Here is a 27,569-nt window from a genome sequence, read left to right as displayed (position 1 = left end):
CTATTTGTCATCAGCTCCGAAACGAGGAGCAAAAACGGCCACAATTAGATCATGAAAACTTTCTTCACCAACAACTAAAAATAGCGTGTCTTCAAAAACAGTTGTAACCACAACAACTGGCCCAATTCCACCTGAATCATATGCATGCCGACAATACAGGTACCGAAAATTCCTGAACAAAAAAAGACAAAATAAAGAATGAAAAAAATAAAATAAACGCAATGAAATAATAGCGAAACGGCCCCAACCATAACGCCGATACGAGTAACAGTACCGGGAGCAGGGCTGCGTGGCGGCGGGGGGCGACGGTACTCGCCGAAGGAGTCATTAGCGGAGTCGCGGAACCCAAAGCAAGTTGCATCTGGTGTCAGTTGTTTGACGGAAGTCGCAAGGGTAACGCGGGTTCCTCTCGAAGACCGCGTGGTACCGGCGTGACAGTCACTGCTTGATGCACCAGACGCGGGCGAGTGTGCGATGCTCAATTAGTATTAACTGACTGATTGCTCGATAGTGTTTTTTATTAATTCGGTGGCACCCTTGATTTTGATTTGAATTTGTGGGAGTGGTTTCTCGGGGACGAAAAAATGGTGCTGTTGAGCTGGAGGATACCGAGCTTGATCTATGTTGTTCTGCATTTGGTAAATATTTTTTTTCTATATATTATATTTTAATTCTTTATTTAAAATTACGATAGACTGATTAATTAAAATAATTAATTTATTATATATAATGTTTAAATTGTTATTAGTTCTTCTATACAATTTCAACATTTTTTTCATTAATCAATTGTAAATTTACTAAAAAACTACATTTTTTCATGTTTTGTTAAAATAACTATTAAAAATAAATTTATTATAAAAAAATAATTAAGAAACTAAGCAAAATATAAATAAAATTATTATTTACCAAAATCTATTAAGAAAAATTTCAAAATTCAAATTCATAACTATTAAAACGTTTTTAAAATCAATAGGCATTGAGATTCGAATGTGAATATCTTCTAAATGGCTAATAAGAAACTAAGAAAAATATTTTTTTATTATTTTTCACGAAAGTATATTTAGAAAATAATATTTATTTTAATATAAAAAAATAATTTTACGAATCATACATTAAATTTATTTCACTGAATATTAAAAAAAAATAATTTAATATATTTTATGATCGTATATATATAATAAAATCAAAATTGTTAATAATAATTAATTAATTGTAAATTATTATATTAAAAAATTGCATGTTTTCTTTGATTTACTATTTAAAAATAATTTTATTATAATAATTAATTTGAAAAAAATAAGTAAAATTTAAACATTATATTAAAAAATAAAAAAGTATAAATATAAGAATTGTAATGAACAAAAAAATTAATTATTTACATGAAAAGTACTGATAAATCATCTAAACACTAAATAAAATTTTTGTAAATTGCATATTTTTTTGTTAGATTTATTATAATAAATTAATTAAGAAACTAAGCAAACTATATTTTTTATTATTTTTTGCTAAAATATATTTAGAAAATAATATTTTGTTTTAAAATAAAAAAAAATTATCGAATCATAGTTTAAAATTATTTTTGATTGAATATTTTGTATTGTACATAAAATCAAAATTGTTGCTAGCAATTAATTAATTGTTATATAGTTATAATTTTATTATAGTAAATTAAGTAAAAAAAATAAGTAAAATTTAAACATTCTATTAAAAAGTATAAATATAAGAATGGTAATTAACAAAACCCAAAAAAAGTCAACTATTTACATGAAAAGTCTAAATCATCTAAACACTAAATAATATTTTTGTAAATTAGTTAATTACCAAATTGCATTTTTTTTAGATTAACTTCTTAAAAATACATTTAGTATAATAAATTAATTAAGAAACTAAACAAAATATATTTTTTATTATTTTTTACTAAAGTATATTTAGAAAATAATATTTTGTTTTAGAATAAAAAAATAAATTGTCGAATCATACATTGCAGTCAATTAAAAATATTTTTGATTGAATATTAAATGTTTTTATTTATTAAAAAAATAATATAATAGATTTTATGATCGTAAATATATTGTATATAAAATCAAAATTGTTATTAATAATTAATTAATTGTAAATTATTGCATTAAAATTTTTTTAATGTTTTACTATTTAAAAATAATTTTATTACAATAAATTAATTAAAAAAAATAAGTGAAAATTAAGCATTCTATTATAAACAATTAAGTATAAATAAAAGAATTGTACTGATAAATCATTTAAACACTAAATAATATTTTTTATTTAAATTATTATTAATATATTGAAAATCATCTAAATTTTATTACTTTTTTATTATCCCAATATAAATTAAATTATTTATTGTATAAAAATTATACCGTTATTTAATTATATTTTATATACACCTTAAATTTACAATAGTATCAATAACAATTTTAATTACGACATTTGGAATATTATTGTTGTGATCATCTTGAAAATAATTAAAATATCCATAAATTACAAATACGTTCAAAACTTAAAATTTAATTTTTATGTATATATTGAAATATTCATTAGTAATTTTTACATATTATCTTACAAATAATAAATATGAATGTAGATAATAAATCATATTTTTTTATTACAGTAAAGTTAGACAAATTCTAGAGGAGAGATGCATGTTTTCATTTACCATATATTCATTACTTTGAAATTTATTATTGCAAAAATTGTAGAACCGTTGTAACGCATTTCTTAATTAAAATTTTATATACCTTTACATCAACGAAAGGCGTCATAATAATAATTTCTAAATTCCTTCATTATTTTCTTAGATTGCTAAACTATCTTTAATGAGATTTTAAAACACAACGTTTCATTAACATTTTCCATTACTGTATAAGTTATAAAATTAACAAGATTTTAATAATTGTGTTCATGTATGTTGAAAATGGAATGAATATAAAAAATAAGAGGCTATTATCGATCAATTTTAAACTACACGCAATGAATGGCTAAAGGGCGATTGTAATAATGCTTAATACTTTCAAAATTGTTATAGCAATTTACACTCATTAAAGTATAACGTTAATTTACTTCACATGCAAATATAATTTAACCTAAACGAAACTGACTGACTGAGATAAAAGAATGTTCTTTTTTAACGTTTTTACAACTAACTATTGATCGATTCACTTCTTTTGTGAATTGAGCAGTGAAGAAACAGTTGAAAGGTAAGGAGATTTTTACAGTATAATTAAATAATAATTGCCCGATCGACGATACCGTTTTTATGATTTAAAATGTGTGTCATTCGGAAAATAAAAGAGGCACGGTAGATGTGAAACGGGACCCCCTGCATTTGTGGCGACGTTTTCTTTAAATCACACGCCTTTCATTAATAATTAAATGTGTGCTAGTGCTAGAGCAATTCATTATACATCATCATTTCAAACGTTTTTTCATCGTTCATTAAATCGTAATAAATCAAACGATAACCGTTCTTGCACAACCTGTCATCAACATTTATGTCGTCTGTTCGAATTTCATCGATTTTTTCGCGTGCTCAATCATCGATCCGCGTTCTTCTGACCCACTGAACCGATCGACCATCTTAACGTCCGTCAATCGTAGGTGTTCACGGTGTTCATTACGATACGGAAGTGCTCGGGCCTAAAATATAGATCCACACATTAGAAATTCGATTTACGAGCGACCGTAAACGCCACGGAAGATGATTTAACGGCCATGTTCGGGCAATTATTGTTGCCGTAAACACCGGGATCCTAACGCACCATTTTGAATTATGTGACAACTAACAGTTTTCCGATTTATATCGTATCCTGGATTTCTGACGGGTTCAGGTCAATTATTAATTTGTAACGCACACTGTAATTGTTCATTTTCAACCAGAAAATTGTTTTTGATGATATAACTGTTTGGCAGTTTAAAAATGATAATAAAATTTCTTATTTCTTCAGGTATTTCATGAGTTATTATTTTTATGTCATCATGTTTAAATAGAAACTCAAAACTATTATTTTTCATTTGATATATGCAAATACTATATTTTCTCGAATTTATAATTATTTTACTATTGATTTGGGATAAAGTTGAATGTACAATTCATTTATATAAATATCTCCGTTATATTTTATAGAATAATATGTTTAAATAGAATTTAAAAAAGCTAGTATAACATACTTTTTTAAGCAATGGTCCAAGATATAAAAAATAACTTATGACCAGTAATGGAAATTAGTTAATTAACAGCAAAAAGTTCAAAATAATAGAACATAGTGAGGATTGTAAGTTTTTTAGTATATACTATGATGAACAATCGTTAGCTATTATTCAAAGAGCACGATCAAATTAAGGTGTTATTCTAATTTCGTATTACCTGTTTTTCAAAATGATGATGACTTCGTCGAGTCCAATAACATTTTCGTCTGTAGGAAATTTTGAAGCAGTATTACTGTCATCCTTCTATTTACAATTAAATGTTTTCCTTTTTTTTGGACACTTTTACTTATAGAAATCAAAGTAATTTTATCATATTTCTTCCTTCCAAAATATTCATCAATTCCATACCTTGGTCATATTATCCACAAGGACCATTAATATAATTTAGGATTTCTTTCGAGATGACTTAGAGAAGCTTAACTTATGGAAGCTCGACTAATATATGTCCAGTTTTATTAATACGAGTGCATTTATTAATAAATTCTGTGGCAGTAGAATATTAAAAAATGATGGTGGTAAAAAAAATGTCTCAAAATTCAGGACTTAAATGGATAAATTTAAAATATTTATTAAAAAACTATTCAGTTAGTCAGTAGACATTCGGATTCGAATGCGAATAGTTTCCAAATGGTTAGAGTAATCAATTAACCACAAGAGACATTTTTTGTAGAGCGTTTAATTTCCTATAAAGATATATTATATATATAATATAAAATAAATAAAATATATAAAATTTAGTAAAAATCAAATTTTTGTTAAATTCTTCAAATTTTGATCTTCAATATCTTCAAAGCGGTAAGAATTATGAAAAAATTGTAAGATACATTTTTATAGAGCATTTAATTTTCTACAAGAAATGTAAATAAAAATTTTCTGTACGATCAAGTAATGACAAGATGTCTGATACAAAACATATGTCATCAATATTACTATTAGTATACATAGAAAAATGAGAGTTTTTACATTTTAAAGTATATGTTAATATTTATTTTTGTATAAGGAATGGTTATACCACTAGAAAGGTTTTATATAAAGTTATTGATATTTTAGGATGACCAAAATTAAACGTAAATATGTAACATTATGTATAAAATTTGTCAATAATAATAAAAGCTCCTTATAGGATGATCCTTGGTTAACATTTATGCTAAAAATAAACTAACAAAATTGGTGGCTTTACAGACATTTTAGTTAAACCATAATCTATAAATTGTAGGTTTAGGTATAGGTCATGGTATAGCCATTTTATACTCAGTTACGAGTAGCATTTAAATATATAAAAATATACAGGGTATTCCATTGAAAATAACAATTGATGCCACTTCAGGCGAGACCGGAAATTTTTATTTTATCAAAAATAAATTAGAAAAGTCAAGTTATAATTTCTAAAAGAATTTTAAATCAATAACTGTTTCTGTTTTCCTTGAACAAATTAGGTAAATCATCCTGTATAAGTACATAATAACATCATAATTTATAAATAATAAAGTAAATCTTGATTAATTGTTTATTTGCAAAAAATCAGAACAAATAAAAAACATTGGAACATTCTCTGTTGAGTACCTAGTAACAATTTTTTATAGTCAAGTTATAATTTCTAAAAGAATTTTAAATCAATAACTGTTTCTGTTTTCCTTGAACAAATTAGGTAAATCATCCTGTATAAGTACATAATAACATCATAATTTATAAATAATAAAGTAAATCTTGATTAATTGTTTATTTGCAAAAAATCAGAACAAATAAAAAACATTGGAACATTCTCTGTTGAGTACCTAGTAACAATTTTTTATTTAAACATTTAAATCCTAAACACTGGATGAAAAAGTCATCAATTTGTGTAGCTCGATTTATAATTTAAGCTTCGATTGTATCTTTGTTTTGTCCTGACCAAAATAGACAGGTTTTTTTTCTTGTTCAATAGGTTTGAAACGGTTTACTCAATTTTTTTTTTACAGTAAGCGATGACGCGCGACTTTTACGTTAACAATTGTGTAAAATTAATACTGTTTTTGCACTACAGTAATGGAAATAATTAGACAAAATACGACCCAAATAACAAGAACGCTTGAAAATTTTATAATCATTGTTTGATCACGATTTATACGGAAATTTCGTCGGTCCCTTCTACCAAAAACAATGAAACAGGAAACGGTGGAATCTTATAATAGCACACAATTTGTTTACAAGATTAACAGATTGTTTACAGTCCAGTTGATCCGATAAACGATCGGATCGATGCCGCCCACCATTGGAAGACCGAAGGCGAAAAACGAAATAGGTATTTAGCGGCGCGATAAGAAGTTGTGTATTGGAAGATTTAGCTCAGATTTTGCACATACCTAACTGTAGTCGATGTAATTGTATATTGAGTTGAGTTTTTTCTTCCGTCTGTACAATGTTATTCTATTAATCTGTTAGAGCATCTGGTCTGTTACACATATCACGACTTTTTATCTGATCAATTTCCTTGGGTCTTTATGGTTCGCCACAATTTGAATGATGCACGTAATGAGGTTGAAAGAGTCACTTTCTACGAATATATTTGTTTCAGACACGAACATTTTTAAGAGGAAAGGACTGGGGCATTAAAACAACTTAATGATGTTTGAAATTTAAATGTTCCTCTTGCTAAGCTATAGTTACTTTAAATAAAGATTACTATCTCAATGGGCAACATTATAATAACGTACGTATAATAAATACGTAACTCGTATACATACAATTTCACCATAAAGAAAAGAGTTCGAAGTAAAGTTTATAAATGTTGTTACTTCAGATATTCTGGATCTGGATAGATGTCCTGTTTCACGTAAGGCTCAATGAAAAACTGAAGAATTTAAATATACCTTTCATTTTAATATCTTATCTCAGTTTTCCAAAACTGTCCCCAACATTAAAGAACGTTAGGGTAAAAATTAAATGATAATATTTCAACATCTTGGAGTCATTTAAGGCTGTTATCGTGTATTTTACGGCAAAGGGAGAGTTGTTATTTGTGGAATTCCTAAGAATTAAAATTAATTTGCTGTAGGTGCCAATATGTCCTAAAAATCCATTTCCAGCACTCTTATCCAGATTAGTTTTTTCTTAATTTAGGAACTGAAAAAGAAAAACAAGGGGAACATTTTCATACTATGGAAATAGGGTATCAAAGTATATTCTAAAGTAGTACAAGTATAATTATGTAGGTGCAAAATGTGTTCCAAAAATTCATTTTCAGCACTCTTATCTAGATTACTTTCTTCTTAACTTAGGAATTGAAAAAGAAAAACAAGGGTGACATTTTCATACTGTGGAAATAGAACATCAAAGTATATGCTTGAATAGTACAAATATAATTATGTAGGTGCCAATATGTCCTAAAAATCCATTTCCAGCAATCTTATCCAGATTATTTTCTTCTTAATTTAGAAACTGAAAAAGAAAAACAAGGGGAACATTTTCATACTATGGAAATAGGGTGGCAAGGTATATGCTAAAGTAGTACAAGTATAATTATGTAGGTGCCAATATGTCCCAAAAATCCATTTTCAGACCTCTTATTCAGATTACTTTCTTCTTAATCTAGGAACTGAAAAGGAAAACAAGGGGAACATTTTCAGACTATGGAAATAAGGTATCAAAGTATATATTGAAGTAATATAAATATAATTATGTCGGTGCCAATATGTCCCAAAAATCCATTTTCAGAACTCTTATCCAGATTACTTTCTTCTTAATTTAAGAACTGAAAAAAAAAAAACAAGGGCAACATTTTCATACTATAGAAATAAGGTATCAGAAGTAGTACAGGTATAAAATAAATTCATCATGGACCGTTTCACCGTAATAACCGTAAACCAGACTGAGAATATATATTTAAAAAGTTGTTGTCTACGACTGAAATGTTAAAAGAATAAGCATTTTATTGAAGAATTGTTTTGATATATTACTCCCAATCAGTTAAATAGTTAAAAGTAGTCGGCGTAATTTACGGATATTGTGTATATTATTGATTCAAGTCTTAGCCCAATTATCTTAATTTCTCAAAAAAAATGGTTAACTGTTGTTAGATCGGTTGCATTTGTGTCGCCTGCTTTTTCACCTGCCATTGTTATTAAATGCGGATACCATTGTTAATAACAATGAAAATTGGATTACCATTATTATGAAAATCGTCGTTTGTATAACAAATACAATGTGTGTATTATTTAATTCACATATTCTCACATAATTTCCAATTTAACCATATAACTATCGCTTCACTTAACCTATTTCGTTGTGTGCGACAAAGAAAATGGTCCGGTTTGATGATGGAACGACGACAGCTTTCGATCGTCGTTTATTGTCGTTTCAATCGCGCGATAATTTTCTTTTTATTGAAAACTACAGTAAACTTTTACTGTTAGCATCTTTATTGCGCTTCCCAGTTTCCCATTTAGCATAAACCTGATTGACCAATAACATCGATAACGAGACCGTCTGTTGCCGTAACAATAATTCAACAACGTGGAATTCAAGATGTCATTTATTTACGTATGGTTATGGTTTGCGGTCTTGATATTTTGTGATGCACTGTAGGAGTTTTGTTTTATTCGGTTTGCCATCTCACTTCTTCGGCCGAGTAAGTTTCTGGGTTAACAAAAACGTTGAGTTTCCATTCATTGAGCAAAGTGGGAAGGAAATGGAATTAAACTATTTGCACTATGCGGATGACTGTGCGAACCGTTTTGCTTTTTTCGCCACCGGTATTGTTTGCATTAGCACCTTGGCAAATTCTATTTGCATGGGAAATTGAATTACTTTTTATACACCTATTTTTGTACGGAGTTTAAATTTATTTACATTTTTAAGAAATACTTTTCCTGATGTTCAAGAATAAGCTCCAACTATAATTCAACCGGTGATCATTAATAAACAGTTTCTTATTTAATCCGGCATTGTATGTAATTATTTATGGTACAGTGAAACTGTTTTGTAATTTTCACCAATGAATAGGAATTTCTGATCGGACAAATTGGTCTAACTGTCGGTGGTTTTCAGATTATTTTTCACGTTCGTTAAGTGCATGTGGTATAATCAATATTCATATAATCGGATTTTGGTTTAAAATCAACCAGATTTAATATAAAATAAAAAATTATTCTTCTAACGGATGTGATGTCCGTTTGGTTCCGCACGATCTGGAACCATTTCACGTCGATCAATCTAACTGGAATACGTAAACACATAAATAAATTCAAATACCATCTCATTATCGGACTGCCGACGGTACAATTAGTTTTTACGCGTCATTACATTCCGCGACCGGCGTTTATTGCAGAACGGTTTGTGATAAGGAAGATCCATCGGTGCATAATTGCTTTCGTTGAACGAGAGAGTCATTAAGAGCCGAGTCGTGGAGATTGAAAGTCCATTTCGTTTGATTTTTACTTTGGTAATTCAGTTGTTACTGTTACAATTCCACCGTCACCGTCACCGTCAAATATACCCGAACAAGTGTACTTTCACTACGATAACTGTAGTGTTAATTCCTGAAGATTAATCCGTGTCAGTTGCCCACTAAATAATTAATATTGTCCGGTGAATTCCACGCTCCATTTCCACATCGGTATCAATCGATCTGATACAGTTAAGTTATCACAACTACCATTTTGCTTATAAACACAAACGGACATAATGGCCGACCAATTAGCCGAAGTTGCAAATTACGATGTGCGGGGAATGAGTTTAACACATCGAATGATAGTTATGCGATTTTCCTGTGTCATAAATACGCACACGCTTATCTGATCGAACGATTACTGGATTTAACGTCTCGAGCACGAAGATGTTGTAGATTGGAAAACGTGATTTGCATCTCGTTTTATTATCAGAATATCGCAATCAATTTATTGGTAATCTTGTTAAGAGGAGAAGATATTATTTAGACTTAACCGTATACAAGACTAGTCACCAACAACTTATCTGGCCTGTTTTGTCCTCAGGTTCATTCATCTCATAAAATACATATATATATATATATATATATATATATATATATATATATATATATATATATGTATTTTATATAATATAAAGATGATCTTGAGAATTTGAGCCCGATTCGATCAAATCTAGTCACTGGAGATATTTTTGATATCTAAAAAAGTCAATTTTTTAGTCATTTTCAAAAATTTGTATATGATCAAATCATATTATTTTTTAAAGTGAATTCAACACTATTAAATATAATAGTTGTCTATGAACTAAGGTTCTTAGCACTTAATTTATTGTGAGGAATTTTCGATAATTTCAAGTCTTGGATCACGTTGTAAATGATGAGTTTGCTTGTTTAAATTTAATTTAATGAGTATATATTGAAAATACATCAGATATAAAGATGATCTTGAGAATTTGAGCCCGGTTCGATCAAATCCGACCACTGGAGATTTTTTTTGAAATCTATAAAAAGTCAATTGTTTAGTCATATTCAAAATTTGTATCTGAGCTTCTATATAATTTAGACATTCCGTTCAAACGTCATTCTTCTCTGAATACAAGAATATTCACCAACAACTTACTTATCTGGCCTGTCTCGTTCTTAGGTCCAATCATTTCATAAACTTTTTATGTACAATGATCAAATCATATTATTTTTTAAAGTGAATTCATCTCTATTAAATATAAAATAAGTCTATGAACTAATGTTCTTAGCACTTAATTCATTGTGAGAAATTTTCGACAGCTTAAAAAGTCTTGTATCACCTTGTAAATGATGAGTTTGCTTGTTTAAATTCAAAAAGTATATCTATTGAAAATACATCAGATATAAAGATGATCTTGAAAATTTGATCCCGGTTCGATCAAATCCGGCTACTGGAGATTTTTTTGAAATCTATAAAAAGTCAATTGTTTAGTCATATTCAAAATTTGTATCTGAGCTTCTATATAACTTATCTGGCATGTCTCGTTCTCAGGTTCAATCATTTCATAAAATTTTTATGTACAATGATCAAATCAGTTTCCAAACTATAAAATTAAATAACTGCACTGACATTTTTTTGTGAAGGTGTAATTTGTTTATGTACCGATTTTTCTCTTAATTGTCTCGATTTCCTTATTATACGGCCATCCAAACCTGATCGATTTTTCAAAAATCACTGTTTTTAGATAGCTAAAATTCAACTATAATAAAACTTTAAACAACTCGAAAATTGCGTTGAAATCAACAAGCAATTTATTAATGTTTTTTATTTCAACGTATATTATAATAACTATACATTTAAATGGTAATGATTAATATGCATCTTAAACTTAAATTTATTGTATTTTGTATTTCAGCATCACAATGAAATTTACAAAATATTGTTAATGATTTTTTTGGAAAATTTTTGTATATAAATTTATTTAAACTACTTTATAATCTTTTTCGAAAGAAGTCACTCCTAAGGTACTGTCATTAACAGCTGTAAAAGAATGATTAATTCGAGTATCCTTAATTATTTTTACATTATCGAATCGTTTTTTCATTTTTTTTTAACGGCTCTAAAAATTTCGTATAATATTCATACATTGTATTATTGTTAAGAAGGATTTTATTGAAAATTTAAATCATGTCATCATAGCCACAGTAGCCTCAATGCCACCGCCAATATAAATTAAAAAAATATAGACAGCAAATTATTCGCAAAAATTATTTTATGCAACACAATTTTCGAGATGTTCGGATTTCAAGCTCGATACCATAATTGAAATTTTCAAGACTTATTGGGAACATAATAGACTAACTTCCCTGAAAATTTGAAGCAATTCGAAGTTCCGCTTATGTAATAATGTGTAATAACAAAATCGAAACAATTAAGTTTTTTAAACCTATACTTTGGAAGCTGTGGATTTAGGAGCATTTTGAAACAGGTAAAATTTTGCTGGTTTAATTGGATAGATGTTATAATATCGCTAATATCTATTTTTGTCTTAAAAGTAGGGGATTCACAGAGAAGAAGGCCGTTCGAATTGAATCTCTAAGTTATATATAATAGAAATTGAGATGCAAATGTTTGAAAATGACTATTTTCAAATTTCAAAAAATTCTCCAGTGGACAGATTTGATCGAGTCGGGCTCAAATATTCGAGATCATATTTATATCTGATGAGCTTTCAAATTTTCTGAATTTATTGTTTACCAGCACAATGATCAGATCATATTATTTTTTCAATTCAATTTAAAAAAAGACGTTTATGATTAAGAATACAGTGTTAGTCCAGATAAAAGCCATCTGAACAATCAAAACTAATCTTATTCTTAAAACTGTCTCAAATATTACACAACTAAAAAAACGGGTACCATCTGTTTGGAACGTTATTTCTAATTATTAGTATCAGTATCAAAGTTGAAATGTATAATTTAACTATTCGTTGTTAATAATAAAGAAGAATATTTCTTTCTTCTGTTAAAAATAGTGGCGAACACACAAATGTTGTTTTAACAATGACAAATTAACACTCATTGTCTTTTCTGTTTGTTTCAGAGTACAATTTGTGCACAAGATTATGAAGGTAAGCCTAAGTAGTATAAGTAAACTATTAACTGTTATAAAATATTGATCCACCAGTAACACATATCATAAAAAATATTAGCTTGTTATTATTTAAATAGTTGTAACTGTTATTTTTGTGCCATCTGCTGCCGATGATATGTAGGTATTTCGTAATTGTAAAATGATTTATAAACCAGGTAACAGTTTAAATGCAAGTCATAAAATCTAATTATTAAGTCATCCGCATTTCAATTAAATTGGATTAGCAAGATTTTTCTTACAAACAAAGATACCATAAATTTAGTAATGAATGTGTTAACTAGATCTGAACATGAAATAAAATGGGAGCTCTATAATAAGGTGCATGTCTGAAGTAGATTTGCATTTTATTCGTTGTTTTATTTGTGTTATTTACATGATACGTACATGTAACATATTATGCAGAAGTAGACACGAATGTATCCGTTACTAGTAAATCAAATTCCAATATTTTGTGTCAGTGTTACACGCATTCATTACAACAATAATTATTTGATGCGAACCTATCGATAATGTACGGTACTTCAAAGAGGTATAAAAAATAATTTTTATTATTTCTTTTTTGCTGCAATTGTCGCAAATACCCAGTCAATTTGTTATGCCATCTGATATATAATTTAAAAGGAAAAGAACGGTTTATTTAACTTGTAGTGCAAGGCTACATAACTGAGGATACGCATTTATGAGTTTATAATCATAGGCGTATGACACGGTTTTTCGTTTTATGAAGACTGCTACCGATTTGGTTAATGGCCTCTTTGCATTCCCGTAATAACATTTAATGCAATTGTAATGTGATCCGAAAAATTGAAGTCACATTCAAGTAGGAGATTTTTTCTACTATATTTCTAATTCGGTCAATCTTCTTGCAAACATGCGACGACATCTCAGAACGATGATCGGTTAATAGACCGAATAAAAATCGTTGACAACGGCATCGAATCACAGAACAATGGTTCGAAAAACGATCGAACTCTTGATCTACGTTGTTTGCACTTGTTCTGTCCGACGTTTTAACAGTAACTTCCCGTACGGTTGTTCGGTACGCACAACAACATGTGTGCGTACTGACCTTGCTGAACAAGTTGTCGCCGCCATTCTGTTTTTGGATACCCTGAAAATCGCGCTACGTTATAACGGGGCGTGTGTTGCGCTCGACGCACCGCTCCGGTAATTAGCGAAAAACCACATATCGAAACCGGCACTGTCGTTTTATTGAAATATTTCATTTCGGGTACCGTACACGCGTTCTTAACAATTGCGATGAACGGATATGCATATTTTCTGCCACTGCGTTTTGAGACGCCAAAACTTAATTTACTGTGAGGAATTTCTGTCAATTATATTTCGTTGAGTTGAACAGAAGGTGTTATATACAAGTACTTTCAGCATATTTATTAGACAAATCTAGAGATGAAGTATATTTCACCTAATACTAATATAAAAAATTTATTTATTCAACATTTACCTTTAAAATAACTTTTATTCACCTTGTAATTAACACATTTTTTAAGTTCCATGAGCCATCTCAGTTTTGACTTCCTCTCGTGGAAAAATTAGCCTCTAATTCGATGTGGTTTTAATTTATCATGAAGAAGAGGAATGCCTTGTCTATTGATTAAAGGATCACAACTTTGAGCAATTTTTTCGTGAACATGGTGAGCAGTAGGTAATTGTGCTGATTATTTGACAGTTAGTCCTGTTTCCAAGAGCATATTTTTTATTAGATAAATCTAGAGATGAAGTATATTTCACCTAATATAACAGTAATAGTATAAATAATTTACTGGTTCAACTTTTAACATTAAAATAACTTTTATTCAACTAAATACCTCGTAAATAACAATTTTTAAGTTCTATAAGCCACCTCAGTTTTAACCTCCTCTCGTGGAGAAATTAGCCTCTAATTCAATATGTGGTTTTAAGTGGACATGAAGAAAAGGAACATCTTATCCATTAATTAAAGGATCACAACTTTAAGAAATTTGTTCGTAAATATAATGAGCAGTAGGTTATTGTGCTGTTTCCAAGAGCATATTTTGTATTAGACAAATCTAGAGATGAAATATATTTCACCTAATATTAAGAACAGTAATAATATAAATAATTTACTGGTTCAACGATTAACTTTAAAATAACTTTTATTCAACTAAATACTTTGTAATTAACAATTTTTATATTCAATTAATTTAAGTCATCTCATTTTTGACCTGTTCTCGTGGAAAAATTAGTCTCTAATTCGATATGTGGTTTTAATTTGTCAAGAGGAACAACTTGTCTATTGACTAAAGAATCTCAACTTTGAGTAATTTTTTCATGAACATGGTGACCAGTAGATAATTATGCTAGTCGTACTTGGATTAAGTACTGTTTTGTCATGTTTACCAGCTTCAACCTATTTTTCACACTAGTCATAATCAACTGATTTTTCGTCGCATATAACAATACGATAAACAAAATTTTCAGGAAAGGATTTGCATTCGTCTAATTTTCTTATTCTCATTCAATATATGTATATTTATCTAAACGTCTTATAAAAATCATTGCTGAAGTATTTTCTACTGACTAAAGAAACTCTCCTTAAGAAAGTATATTACTAATTTTATCATTTGTTAGTAGACACTTGTATTGATCATTTTGCCTCTTGATGTAGTCAATATGTTATCAAGATCTGTCTCAGTTTTTTAACTATTGCTCTATCACCTTTACCAGCTTTAACCAATACCCAACCATCGTCTTAATAAACTAATTTTTTGTCACAATTGGTAATTGACATAAACCTAATTATATTTGCATTTAAATTGGTGGAGTAGATGGATAAAGTAGATCTTTCTATACAACATTTTAAAGCATTCTTTAAGTGTATAATGCTACATGTGGTCTTGAGCCATCATGAAGAAACAAAATATTTTTTCAGGAACAGCTTATTAATCAATTTGTAAAAAGTAGAGTTGCATTGGGCTATTGGTAGATAGTCAAAATATTTTTTGGAATAAGATTTTTTCTATTCCACCATGTTTACCAGTTTAAATTCATCCTCTCGTAATTTATGTGGAATCCTTTTATTTAACATTTTGATAGCATTTATTATATGAAGTTTCTGGTTGATTCACTATAATTAAATGATTGGTCTATGTTACAAATATTTTATACTAGATATTGTTTAATATCTTCTTGGTACAATTTTAAGACGACCTGGATGTTGTTCATTTTCACTACATTGATTGCTACTATTACTACCAATCTTCACAAAATTAAAAAAATATTTGAAAGTAGGTGATAAGAGATCTCAAATTTAAATACTTTTCGGATACCTTAGTGAATGTGAATTGTTCTTTTTTCACAAAATATTTTGAGTGATCGAAGATCACATTTTCAGAATTGAAAATATGTTGAATAATTGTTACTTATTATTGACTTTGATATATTCAAGAATTTTGTCTCTCTTTATTATTGTCAATTTTTGTTTAAAGACTTATAAGGAAACAGTTTAGAGAAAAGCAAAAAGTGTTTTACAACATATTCCAATAGTAAAGAATTTAGAAAATTGATTCTACAATTGTCACAAATATTTGCATACTGCATACATTTTATGACTTTCTAATATAAACACAACAGTACCATCAAGGGTACATCATACTGTGGAAAATGGAATATTAAAAATTCACACGGCAAAAAGGTACCCACATGGAACCGATGCAATGTATCGCCTAGTGAATTATAAAATGGTAATGAACTTTCGAACAAACCGAGATAATTAATCTAGTAGGTCAGTGTGCTTGGCTGATATATGTACGCATTTACATTAAAGCCAGACTGTTTGTTTTCTTCTATCCGACGATGTAACTTCTTGTCGCAATTATGCACCTGGCTTTATAAAGCAAATGGCCCATTTAATTTTACGATTGGCCACGAAATCCGGGTTGTAAACAACACGAATCGACACAACAAACTGATAAACTGAACCGAATTCGTTTCGAGACCTATGCCAACGTTTGTTTTCCGCATTCGAAACGGCGAACTGTGCCAATTATAGAGATTAACGCACGGCATGCGACTAACACAGTTTCCTTTCAATTTTACAGTGACGGAGATCCAGTGCACGTTCGCCAATACGAACAGCATAGGATCAAGGGATTCGATATTGGCGAAATTGCGAAAACCCGACGGCTTCAAGGGCGATCCGCTGTTCGCGGACGACAGGGCGGTGGATCCGGAAACGGACCCGTCCTGTCAGATTAAGCCGGACGTGTCCGACCCGACCGGACTAAAGTACAACCTGAAAATCGTCGACTTCAGCCGATGCGGCGTGCTCAAAAGAAACGTAAGTTTATTTTATTGTGTCCAAACTTATAATATTTTGTACAGTTAGTTAGTTAGTTAGAAGAGCAAATTGGTTAATGACTCGGTCGAACGGACCGGAAAGGTAGAAATTCAGACAGATGGTTTTTGGTAAACATTACATTTAATGGAGAGTAAATTTGTAATTGATTAACTCACGTTATGTTGATTACATGCTTTTCAGTCCTAACAGTTTAAAAAGAAAAAAGAAATTTTAAATTCCAACATTAATCATTACAAAACTCAGTTGTATTTATTCGTAACCATTAACGGAAGTTCAGCTCGAGCTTTTTTAATGTAAAGTAGTTCTCATTTGTACGATAACACACTTTGATTACTTCTTAAGTTTATTGTTATGACCTCAGCTAACAAAGACTGCTGTATTCAAACGTCATTTTTGTTGCATTTAGTTTATGTCTTCATTGTTCGTGGAAGCGTTTGAATCGTCGTACTTTATAGTGTCCATGTCAGACTATATATAGTTTAAGTTGGTAATTAAAGCTCGGCAAACGAAAACTATATATATATTATCGAATAATTTACATAAACGTTGTTTTAGGGCTTTGTGCACGTTAGAGTGTGGTTCCCTCAATTTCCTGGTGTAGTTATGCAATCGGATCAAGAACTAATAATAATGTGCAAACCACCTGAGCCTACTGTTATTGAAAATAAAGCTGCAGGATTTGCAGGAAGCTTGTAAGTATATTTATTTAATTAAAAAACATCACCATATCGTTTTCCTTGAAATTATTCCGTTTTACTTTAACCGATTTTTGCAATTAACGATAATTGCCAAAGGTAATAAATTATTATTATTTACGGTCTTCATTAACGATCCATACCTTGTGCCACTTATTTATACCACTTGACTTACTAAAAAAAGACTCTTTTTCACTAACCCACATTGCACATCCTTAACAACAATTTTTTGGTCTTCATTTCAGTCCTCACGGAGCAAGAGTGTCAGGAGTGGTGGAAGAAACTCCAGGCAGGTTAGAATACGAAGTGGCACTGTACAAAGAAGCACCAGCTGCAAGGATCTCAAATTCGTCCAACAACGAACTGCCGGTGGATCAGGCCGTACCGATTGGCACCAAGTTGCAGCTTCGCGCCCGGATAAGTCCCGAATCCGCTTGGAAATACGTGAAATTAATGGAGGTGACCGTCAGCCCCGATCCCGATGATCCACACATGCCCGGAAGCGTTGCGTTAGTAAAAGACGGGTAAGTTTTTTTTTTTAAATTTTGATTAGTCCCACAACATCTCTTAAGAGTTAATTCATACAAATGACCTTTGTCATTTGTAACCCACTCGACAAAAACAGAGTCGCCGTCGTAGTATCAAGATTAATACGTATCGAACACGGACAATCAGAGCGTCGAGAGATTAGTCTCAGGGGATTTGCACTAACTGCAGGGGTTGTTTTCGAAAAGCCACCCGCTGCTCTTGACGCATACGAAAACACGTATAAAACGGGGATGATCGGTGTTTCGGATCAGTCCTCAACATGACTCGTTTCACACTAGTAAACTGTGCGGTGTTAATTCTAATATACCTGGAATTGGCCTTGTGCTCGCAACCGACAAATGTCGTCGCCGCTTTGGATAAGCAACGGGACGACGAAGTCAAATTGGATAACTTATGGTTCGGGCCCAGGCTCGGTCGGAGGAAGAGGAACGACAGTGAGGACCACTACAACTATCTGAACGCTGAACAGATCCAGAACATCTTGGAGGCGATCGAACAGTCGCCGTACACCATCGTCATCCTGAATCCTACGAAGAGACACACCGTCAACTTCGCCCCGAGGCTGGGAAGGGACTCTGGGGAAGACGACAATAACGAGTGGGTCCAGGAAAGCGATTTGCTCGATAAAAACATGAACGAGCGATCGCCACCTTTTGCTCCAAGACTCGGAAAGAGGCTGATTCCCTTCGCTCAACATCTGAGCCGTGAAAAATACAAGTTTTAATGGGGTTTTCGAAATTGTTTATTAGAGGTGGAAATAAACCTTTGTATAAAGTAGAAATCGTTTTATTTGTTAATAAAGAGTACAATGTAGAAGTTTTTTATTGAAGAAGTTTAGCTCTTTTTTAATAATCTCAGCTCATTCTCAATTAAGACATTCAAGTACTTTTAGAACCCAAAAAATCTAATTAGCTACTGCGACCAAAAAACTTTAATTGAGTCATAATCTCTATGTAAATAAAAAGTAGGAAATGCACTTTAATTAAGTAATTCATGCATAAATGATACTAAAAACATCCAAATTAACATGCCGCACCGATGTTAACACTAATTACTGTTACTTTAAATTGTCCTGTAAAATGGACGTTCGCCGTAAGAATTCTGCTCGACATTTTTAATTACCATGACAAAATTAGAATAGCGGAAGTAATAAACTAACTGCAAAACGCCTTTAAGAGAACAATGCTACGAAAATAATTGCTGCTTTCTTAATTCTAGTTATTTTTATATAGTTTGTCGTTTGCAAAAACTAATTAAAATCATATTTTTCATTTTTTTACCAACAGATTACTGCTTAAATAAGTAAAAGCTTTATTTACTGTTATAAATGCTTCGTTATTAAACTATTATTGAAGTTAGTTTTATAATTAGTTCATAATTGACTGCAAAGTTTAATAATCATAAAAATAACTATGCAATTAATACTGATAGATTAATTAAGGTTTGGCTGTAATTATACGTTTAAATCTTATAATTATTGAGTCTGTAATTTAATTAACCGCAATACTTGCTCGTAAAATATTCGCTTCGTTAAAAATATAATCCACATAAAAGTTTATATATTAAAAAAATATTAATGAGACGATTACTCTAGTTGTAGAAACCGGGACTTCGCCTCCATAATCCCCCACCAACCGGCGAGGTATAGAGAACGTCACAACGAAGTGTTCCTGGACTTCGAAGCGTTCCTCTTGAGCACGATGAAGGAGCGGTCCACCCTGTGGATCCATTCGCAAATAAAAGCGTGCATGGACGCGGTGGACTGTCAACCGGACTTCTGCTTGGACTTGTTCGAGCCATCAGGACACGGCAGAAGGAAACGTAGCTCGGAAATCATCGAAATCGTCCAGAAACCCACGGCTGCAGCTCTGACCCACTACAACACCACGCAGTTTACGAAAATCAAGGAGAACTTGGAGTACACGGTTCTGATGCCTGGAGAGTTTTATCACAGGACCGCAGCAATGGAAAACAGTTGTAGTACATTTTTGGTGATTGCCGCGATTTTGGGGTGCTTGTTGTTCTTGTCGGCGTTTATTATGTGTTGGTTGGCCACGAGGTTGCACACTGCTTTGGTTGGCGCAGCTGCCAGCAGTAAGAATTTGGATCAGTTAGTTAGGGACAGTCGGTGTTATTCTGAGTCGGGTTACACAGGTCGGGCTACCACGCAATAATAGTTAGTTTTTTTTAGTTTAGATACTATACAACCAAAATATTTCATATAGTGTTACTGGGAACCAAAACCAGAAAGCTATTCTTATGTAACATGGTTAAATGCAAAATGTTGTGCATGTTCTGTTTATTATTTTCCTGGAATGGGTTGAAGTTACTGTACTGTTCTAATTTGGTGTAACCGGAAATTGAAGTATTTTGTATGTGATAAATTTTAACTTAAAAAAATTCATCGGTTTGTATTTGTAGTTATGGTAGGAAAAAAGCCAAATAGATGAATTATTACTTATTATTTATGTACTGTTTAGTTTTGAGAGATTATTACATGTTTTTATTCTTTTATTTATTTTATTTATTTATTTATCTTAATTTATTTATGTTAATTACATTATAATATGAAATAAACAATTGTACATATTAATTCAAAACTGTTAGTTTTAAGAACATATTGGAAATATTTTTATAAGAAGTTTAATTAACACTTTTTGATAATTATATATGTATCTTACTGTTATTAAATTTCTGCAAAAAAAATTGTTTCCAATATAATGTGGGAGGGACAAGCACGAAAGAATTTTTTAAAACGTGCACAAGGTTTATATATTATTATTAAGTTTAATTTATATTGTACAGAATGGACTAAATTATAATTATATGAAACAAAATTGAATTTTATTGTGTTTGATACCCACAATCTTATTTCCTGAACGACTACCAAAATTTAAAACATAAAATATACGAGGATTAAAACTTAAATTTCAAAGATTAGGAAAGTATAAAACTTACCAAAACTCAAAAATTGTGATGATTTGAACCAAAAATCAACAATGATCAAATCCTAAAATGTGCAGTGACCAAAATACAAACTATTTTATATCAATAACAGAAACCTGCAATATTGTAGAAACCTGTAAGTTTTAAACTTTTTCGATGACATATGTCAATAAACAAAAACGTTGAAACTATATGCCATGAGCAGATTTGTTTTGATTTTCAAAATATGCAAAAATGCTCTCGAATAAAGGTGCCCTTGCCCTGATTTGTGTTTATGGGGAAGACAGTTCAGATGACGAAGTGCCAGGTCCACGTGTATCGACAAAACGGGTGCATAAAGACGACAGCGACGATGATCCGGACAAAGTAAAACGAAAGGAAAAGTAAAATGGTAAACATTTTTTGATGTTTTCTGGTATAATGTGGGTTTTTAGATTGCCCGTACCAGCTGAATTACTAAAATCAAACAATGACAATGAAGTTATGGACGAGCCTTCTTTGCATGATGGCAGAATTAGATCTTTCCCACATGAACGAGGCAATTGGGCCACATATGTGTACATACCTTGTATGTTTGCAATAAATTTTTATGCCCTAGATTAATGAATATATTTGTAGATGAACAAGATACTACTGGAATGTTGGAATTGATACAAAAAATCAAAAATATTATACCTATGGATATCGAATTAAAAGAGGTAGATGATTTTCATATCAGTTTGACTAAAACTGTTGTATTGAAACATCATTGGATTCAACCTTTTGTAGATTCAGTAAAACAACATACTATTCATAAAAAAAGGTAATTTTAATAATATATTATTACAAAATTATGAACATGATAGTTTTAGATTTATGATAATGTTTGACTCATTCAAAATTTATTGTAATGAGGAAAGAACTCGAACATTTATAGGTCTGACTGTTAAAACTGGGTTTGATTCACTTATGCAACTGGTTGAAATTTTGGATAAATGTTTGGTGGAATATAAACTACCAACATTTTATCAGGTAGGAGTATGAGCTAAAATAACATAAATTAGCATATAATTTATGTGTTGTTAGGATCCATCTTTTCACATGAGTATTGCTTGGATAGTAGGAGATGTAGAGGAGGAATTGAATAAGTATATCTCAGAAATGAATAGTATTTTTAATCAGTTGATTAGTGTTTATTCACAAGAAAATTGGTACATTTATGTCAATTACCTGTTATGTAAATCGGGTAATAAAACCTTCCAATTTAATTTGTGTTAATATATCAGTAAAAGCCACAGTTTAATTTACACAGTACTTTGTGGTAGTAAGACACAGTAGAGCTGTAAACGAGTGAGACTGACAATATACAATAATCATGTTTTATATTATACTGGCGTGAATGAAAGTGCTAAATTAAAATATACAAAACGTCCCTCAAAATATTCTCAAAAAGTCAATAAAGTATATTTTAATTTAGAGTGATCCAAAAATGTTTTACTCATGGTGGATGAAAGAGCTTATTAAGTATTAGCTGTCCCAAATAAACACTCCTGTTGTGACACATTAAACTGTCGCATTTATTTATTGAGGGTTTTAGGAAGTTGTTTTTTGTTTAAATAAACAGTATTGTTGGAAAATGTATTTTCGCTCACCCCTATTCCCCCTTTTTTAAGGAAAAAAATAAAACAAAATTCTAGTGATTGGTTATTTAATTGTTTATTGCAAGCAACGCGTAAAGCTCAAAAATAGTCTATTTTATTTGAAGGTATGTAACATCTTATGGATAAATTAAAATTATATACGAAAATACAATATACGACTGGTTTCAACTAATAAAATCACAATGCAAAATCTTATCCGTTTACACAATTTCCAGAGCACCATAATATTCGTTTTTGATACATCATATATACAATCGTTCTACTCTTTGCCGAGTAAATTCATCAAAAAAGATATAATTTTGATCTATACAACTAAGATACATTAAATACTTGGTAGGAAGATGTTCTCGGTCGCATTTCGTAAGAGAGCTACTGATACAATAGTAAAAATAAATTCTATATTGATGAATAAATAGTTTAAAATTAATTTAAAAACATGTATTCAATACCTCTCTTACAAAACGGCCAATATTTGCACTTATAAATACATTAACTAAAAACGAAATGCACAAAAATAACAGCCTATTCTGCTCAGGACACACCGTCTTATCCATTTTTATAAATGGTAAGAGGTGGCCTCATTGTCTTAAGCGGCCACTTTTCTACTGTTGTCAGGTCTACACAGTCAGTAGATATTGCGAGGTACACCCTACGTACGCATGATATTCTCAAACATTAGTTCGTTATCATCACAAACATTTGAAATACCACATCGTTTAAATAAGTACCATTACTTAATAAAAAATATAGTAAAATCAGATATCAAAGAGTTCTCCACTCGGACACAACGTAAGTTTCGTGTCCTGAAGATCTAAAAAGCGAGAGAATTTGTCACTGGACTAGGCGCATTCGATAAAACTCGAATGGTAAGCATACTTTTTACACCTACAATCTAAATTACACAATTCAGTCTGTGACGATGAGAGTTTCTTTGAGGGCCATCAGCTGCTCCTCGCCCAATTTTATCTTGTCTGAGATTTCTTTCGAATCCATTATCAGTTTCGCTTTCATGTTGATGAAGTGATCGTAATCTGCGTACTCTTCCGAATTCAAGTACTTGTAGAGGATGTTGGATACGCTGATGCTGCGACGATCGATGCACTCCTTAAGCTTCTTAGCCTCCTCCAGTTGGTCCTTGAGTTTATCACGTTTGGTCTCTAAAATTCTCTGCAAAAAAATCACAACATAAAACACCGTTCCCTAAAATATAGGCAGTAATAATACATACTTTTTCTGGATGATCATCACTCATTCCCATCAGGGCGTTTTCAGCCCGAGCAAGTCGTCCAGATAAACTCAACAACAGGCTGGTGATTTTACCGACTTCTTCTACATGTAGCCTAAACTTGGCGGTCTCTTGGGGACGCGCCACTCTGTGGATGTGATTCTCCACATTCTCGCCAAGCTCATCGTTGATCTTGCATTCATCCAAAACCACCAGCTGTTCGCCACGCAACACCTCCAATTTTCGATCCAATCTGCTCACTAATTCTTCCTGCAAGGGAACAACACTGAGTTAGTACAAAAATCGGTAAAATAATCAGTAGAACGTACCTTCTTTTGACTTAGATCTTTGGTATCCTTTACAGTGTGGCACTGGTTCATGTCCTGGCTGTACCGTGTCAAGAATTTCGCTTTAGGCTCGGATGTAGTGAAGTAAATCGAGTTTCCTGAAAGGGGACTCGTTGGCTCCAAACTGGGAACCACTATTGGAACTGTAGGTGATAAACTAAAAAAGATAAACGGAAAATTAGTTTGGTTCTAAGGAATAGTCTTGGTTTTATTACCTTAATTTTGATGTGGTTACTCCATTAGTGGTAGATACAGAGGACGACATGCTTGTGGGGGGTGGACTGCTGCTTGGTGTGTTATTCCTACTTCTAAAAGGCGAATTGGCTGGTCTGGGTCTTGAAGTTACGTCCACGCGAAACAGTCCTTGGACATAATCTGTGGGTTTTTTGTGATCTGGTCCAGGAACTAAAATATAATGGGACAGATTAATATGTGAGACAGTTTTTAAGTATAATTATTGATAACAGATATAGATTACACGCACATATATTTAATTCAAGTACTTACCTAGGAGATCTTTCAGTCTGTCAGAAGTGGGTAAATGATTGACAAAGTCTTCGGAGAGTTTCTCGCACTCGATCTCCTCCTGAAGTTTCTTTCTAGTCGGCAAAGGAGTTGGCGGTAACTCTTCTTTCTCGGTTTGTGATGAGGCGTCGGTGGTCGACGCGTTCACCCTCAAAACCACCTCAGTCCTTTGGATCATTTGCAGGCCTTCAATCACCTTGGGACATTCCTCGATCTTCTTTGGCGTTGTAACCGAGTTGTTGGGTGAGGGTGGAGGTGTAGGAGTGGCGAGAGGTGTGCTGGGCGTCGATTGCGCCAACGGTGATGTTCTCATCGGTGATATCTTTAGGGTTGAACTAGGTGACAGGGACGGTTTGATGACTGGAGAAGATCTTGTCGGAGAGGACGGAGAAGTAGCCGCCGTGACGGTTTTCCTTTCGGGCGTCGACTTGATCGGCACCGCCATGGACTTGACGGAAGTGTGCACGACCGACGAGTTTATCGACGAGGCGACCAACGGTGAGTTGGACAGATGCGTCGTGCGTAGCGGTGTGAACGGAGAGCCCCTCGGCGAACTCTTGGGCGGCGACGAGGGCGGCGTCTTTGGCGATGGCTTGGTCTTGTTGTCGTCCATCGGCGACAGACTCAAGTGTGTCGGCCTGGCGTACTGTTGAGATCTGGGTCCGTGTAGCTTGACGTTGACTGGAAGCACGTCCGGCAAAGCCAACGGCTTCTTGATAATCGTATCATCACATTTATCTTTGATTGAGCTGCCCTTCTGCTTGTCGTTTATCGACACTCTGCGCAGGAGGTTCGTGTTGTTGTTGTTTTTGACTATGTCTTTTGTCGAACGGTTGAGGGGCCAAATGGTTTCGCGGCTGTTCACTCGCTGCGATTCGGCTATCACTTCCGGGGAGATCGCGTGTCCGTTCGGCGACATGGTTCGCTTGTAGCTTCCGGTCTCGGAGTCCGGAACTATGCGTTCGCGTTCTCTGCGCGACGCCAAGTACGAAGCCTTCGACTGGCTCCTGGAACAATGAAAATAATTAAATAAGAATTTTTTAATCATAATTAATTGTACGACTATTTTAATTATAACTAAATGATTTTACTGAAAAGTGTTGTCTTAATTATGGGTTTGATGTGGTAGTTAAAAATGATAAAATACAATTATAATTAAAAGAGCTTTAACAGCTGTGAAATAAAATATCGTTATAATGTTAGTGATTAAAACGGAGTAAACATTCATTAAAATTTCAAAGATCCATCCAATTTATTTTGCCATGTAGAGGCGTTCGAACAAGATACATCTTTATTCACACCACGACATGCATAATGCGGGGACGCATAATATTCCCATTTGATTAGAACAGAAGACAAGAAATTAACATCCATCAACATCAAAGAGCGACTGCATGAAGATATTCAAATGAGATTTGATTCAGCTGAAATTATAAAACCGAAAGTTAATCAACGGTGGCTTGAGGCCATGTGGAAAAACACTCGGCCAACGAGTCCTCAACGTAATTTATTTGTACGGCGCTTTTTTATTCCGAGTTCAACAGTAATGCTATTCAAACTGGAAGCGATCCAACCTGATTTCAATTTGCACTGTTTGATAAATTAGAAAATTATATGTGCACACACCCAATGGGCGCACAATCGTAATAACAATTCATTAATGAAGAAAAACCACTTGTTCGGTACATGTCCATTCGACCCGTTCGACCACTTTCTTCTCTCTTCGCGATTTGTTCGTTTGGAATGCCACACTGGGACATATGTTACTTATTAGCCGATAGAAATCATACGACTCGCATTACATTTAATCCTTTCCATGCGAAAATTACACCTAATTTACCACGAACCGGAGGCACCGACGAGGTTATTACGCTGGACGCGACGCATCGCAGGAATTCGCAAACAGAAGAAATAAGAAGAAAAGAAAAAATGACCCGAGAGAGTTCACTTGAACGAATTAATTTTTATTGACGTTCTCGGCAGAAACTCAATCCGAGTTATGAGTGCACACACTTCCTTCCTGGTGTGCCCCGCGAAACGCGTTAATTATCCGACACGCACTTTTTTGCCCGTCGAGGCTCCGGTGGCGCAGGAATGCGCGATAAAACGTTCACTCGCGGCCCCGTTAATTGATTATTTATTCGAATTCCTGCTCTCTCATCTTCGGCTCCGCATCAAACGGAATGCATCCGAGAGTTTATAAGGTGAACTGAGCCATTTTTGCCACCGTCGTTTATTTGCATCGGCTAAATACAGCTCGACGGCGATGCCGCGGCGCGTTTCACATCTTCAGGTAAACGAACCCGGTTTTCTTGTCACCGACAATATGATGTTCGGATTATTCAGATGTCCATCACGCCGCATCCGACTCGTAAACGATCGGATTACGCTGCTGTTTTTATTTTCTTTCAGTGCACAGTAATTTTCGATAATTCAGACGTTATGGTTGGAGTCGTTTCAGCTGAAACGACGTGCATTTAAATTTGATCCGAGGTCAATGTCGTGTGGAGCGTGATACATCAATGAAAAGTTG

The 27,569-nt window shown here is 32.3% G+C and overlaps 4 protein-coding genes across 5 annotated transcripts in view; 3 read left to right on the top strand and 1 right to left on the bottom strand.

The window, feature by feature from the left end:
- Positions 1-416: 416 nt before the first annotated feature.
- Positions 417-21,154, top strand: LOC109595728 (uncharacterized). Its single transcript, XM_020011146.2, has 6 exons — positions 417-638; positions 12,717-12,744; positions 16,850-17,088; positions 17,665-17,801; positions 18,050-18,328; positions 19,948-21,154. Exons 1-6 carry the CDS (start codon positions 585-587, stop codon positions 20,525-20,527), a joined length of 1,317 nt encoding a protein of 438 aa, XP_019866705.2. The 5' UTR covers positions 417-584; the 3' UTR covers positions 20,528-21,154.
- LOC109595730 (PBAN-type neuropeptides) lies at positions 18,340-19,132 on the top strand. Its single transcript, XM_020011147.2, has one exon. It carries the CDS (start codon positions 18,613-18,615, stop codon positions 19,075-19,077), a length of 465 nt encoding a protein of 154 aa, XP_019866706.2. The 5' UTR covers positions 18,340-18,612; the 3' UTR covers positions 19,078-19,132.
- Positions 21,155-21,482: 328 nt separating the features above from the next.
- LOC109595731 (U6 snRNA phosphodiesterase 1) lies at positions 21,483-22,915 on the top strand. The gene is made up of 5 exons (XM_020011148.2): positions 21,483-21,682; positions 21,734-21,867; positions 21,918-22,101; positions 22,151-22,310; positions 22,365-22,915. Exons 1-5 carry the CDS (start codon positions 21,534-21,536, stop codon positions 22,554-22,556), a joined length of 819 nt encoding a protein of 272 aa, XP_019866707.1. The 5' UTR covers positions 21,483-21,533; the 3' UTR covers positions 22,557-22,915.
- Positions 22,916-22,969: 54 nt separating this feature from the next.
- The window catches only part of LOC109595739 (protein Shroom), a 163,475-nt gene continuing 158,875 nt past the window's right edge, over positions 22,970-27,569 (bottom strand). For both annotated transcript variants that reach the window (XM_020011159.2, XM_049963897.1), the window contains exons 6-10: positions 25,019-26,043; positions 24,727-24,916; positions 24,494-24,668; positions 24,168-24,434; positions 22,970-24,106 (exon numbers count right to left, since the gene is read on the bottom strand). In XM_020011159.2, the coding sequence (XP_019866718.1) occupies positions 23,846-24,106; positions 24,168-24,434; positions 24,494-24,668; positions 24,727-24,916; positions 25,019-26,043 (1,918 nt within the window). In that variant the 3' untranslated portion in view covers positions 22,970-23,845. The remainder of the gene's footprint in view (positions 24,107-24,167; positions 24,435-24,493; positions 24,669-24,726; positions 24,917-25,018; positions 26,044-27,569) is intronic.

Source organism: Aethina tumida, chromosome 2 (assembly GCF_024364675.1).
Source record: "Aethina tumida isolate Nest 87 chromosome 2, icAetTumi1.1, whole genome shotgun sequence".
NCBI lineage: Eukaryota > Metazoa > Arthropoda > Insecta > Coleoptera > Nitidulidae > Aethina > Aethina tumida.
The sequence above is the reverse complement of the archived record's forward strand: the minus strand, read 5'-3'. Positions and strand labels throughout refer to the sequence as shown.

Bases quoted from the DNA above. Each gene is read 5' to 3' on its own strand.
- LOC109595728 (XM_020011146.2), top strand. From the start codon at position 585: ATGGTGCTGTTGAGCTGGAGGATACCGAGCTTGATCTATGTTGTTCTG. The intron at 12,745-16,849 runs GTAAGCCTAAGT...TCAATTTTACAG, and splicing joins TTGTGCACAAGATTATGAAG to TGACGGAGATCCAGTGCACG. The intron at 18,329-19,947 runs GTAAGTTTTTTT...CGATTACTCTAG, and splicing joins GTTGCGTTAGTAAAAGACGG to TTGTAGAAACCGGGACTTCG.
- LOC109595730 (XM_020011147.2), top strand. From the start codon at position 18,613: ATGACTCGTTTCACACTAGTAAACTGTGCGGTGTTAATTCTAATATAC.
- LOC109595731 (XM_020011148.2), top strand. From the start codon at position 21,534: ATGCTCTCGAATAAAGGTGCCCTTGCCCTGATTTGTGTTTATGGGGAA. The intron at 21,683-21,733 runs GTAAAATGGTAA...GTGGGTTTTTAG, and splicing joins AAAGTAAAACGAAAGGAAAA to ATTGCCCGTACCAGCTGAAT. The intron at 21,868-21,917 runs GTATGTTTGCAA...ATATATTTGTAG, and splicing joins CACATATGTGTACATACCTT to ATGAACAAGATACTACTGGA.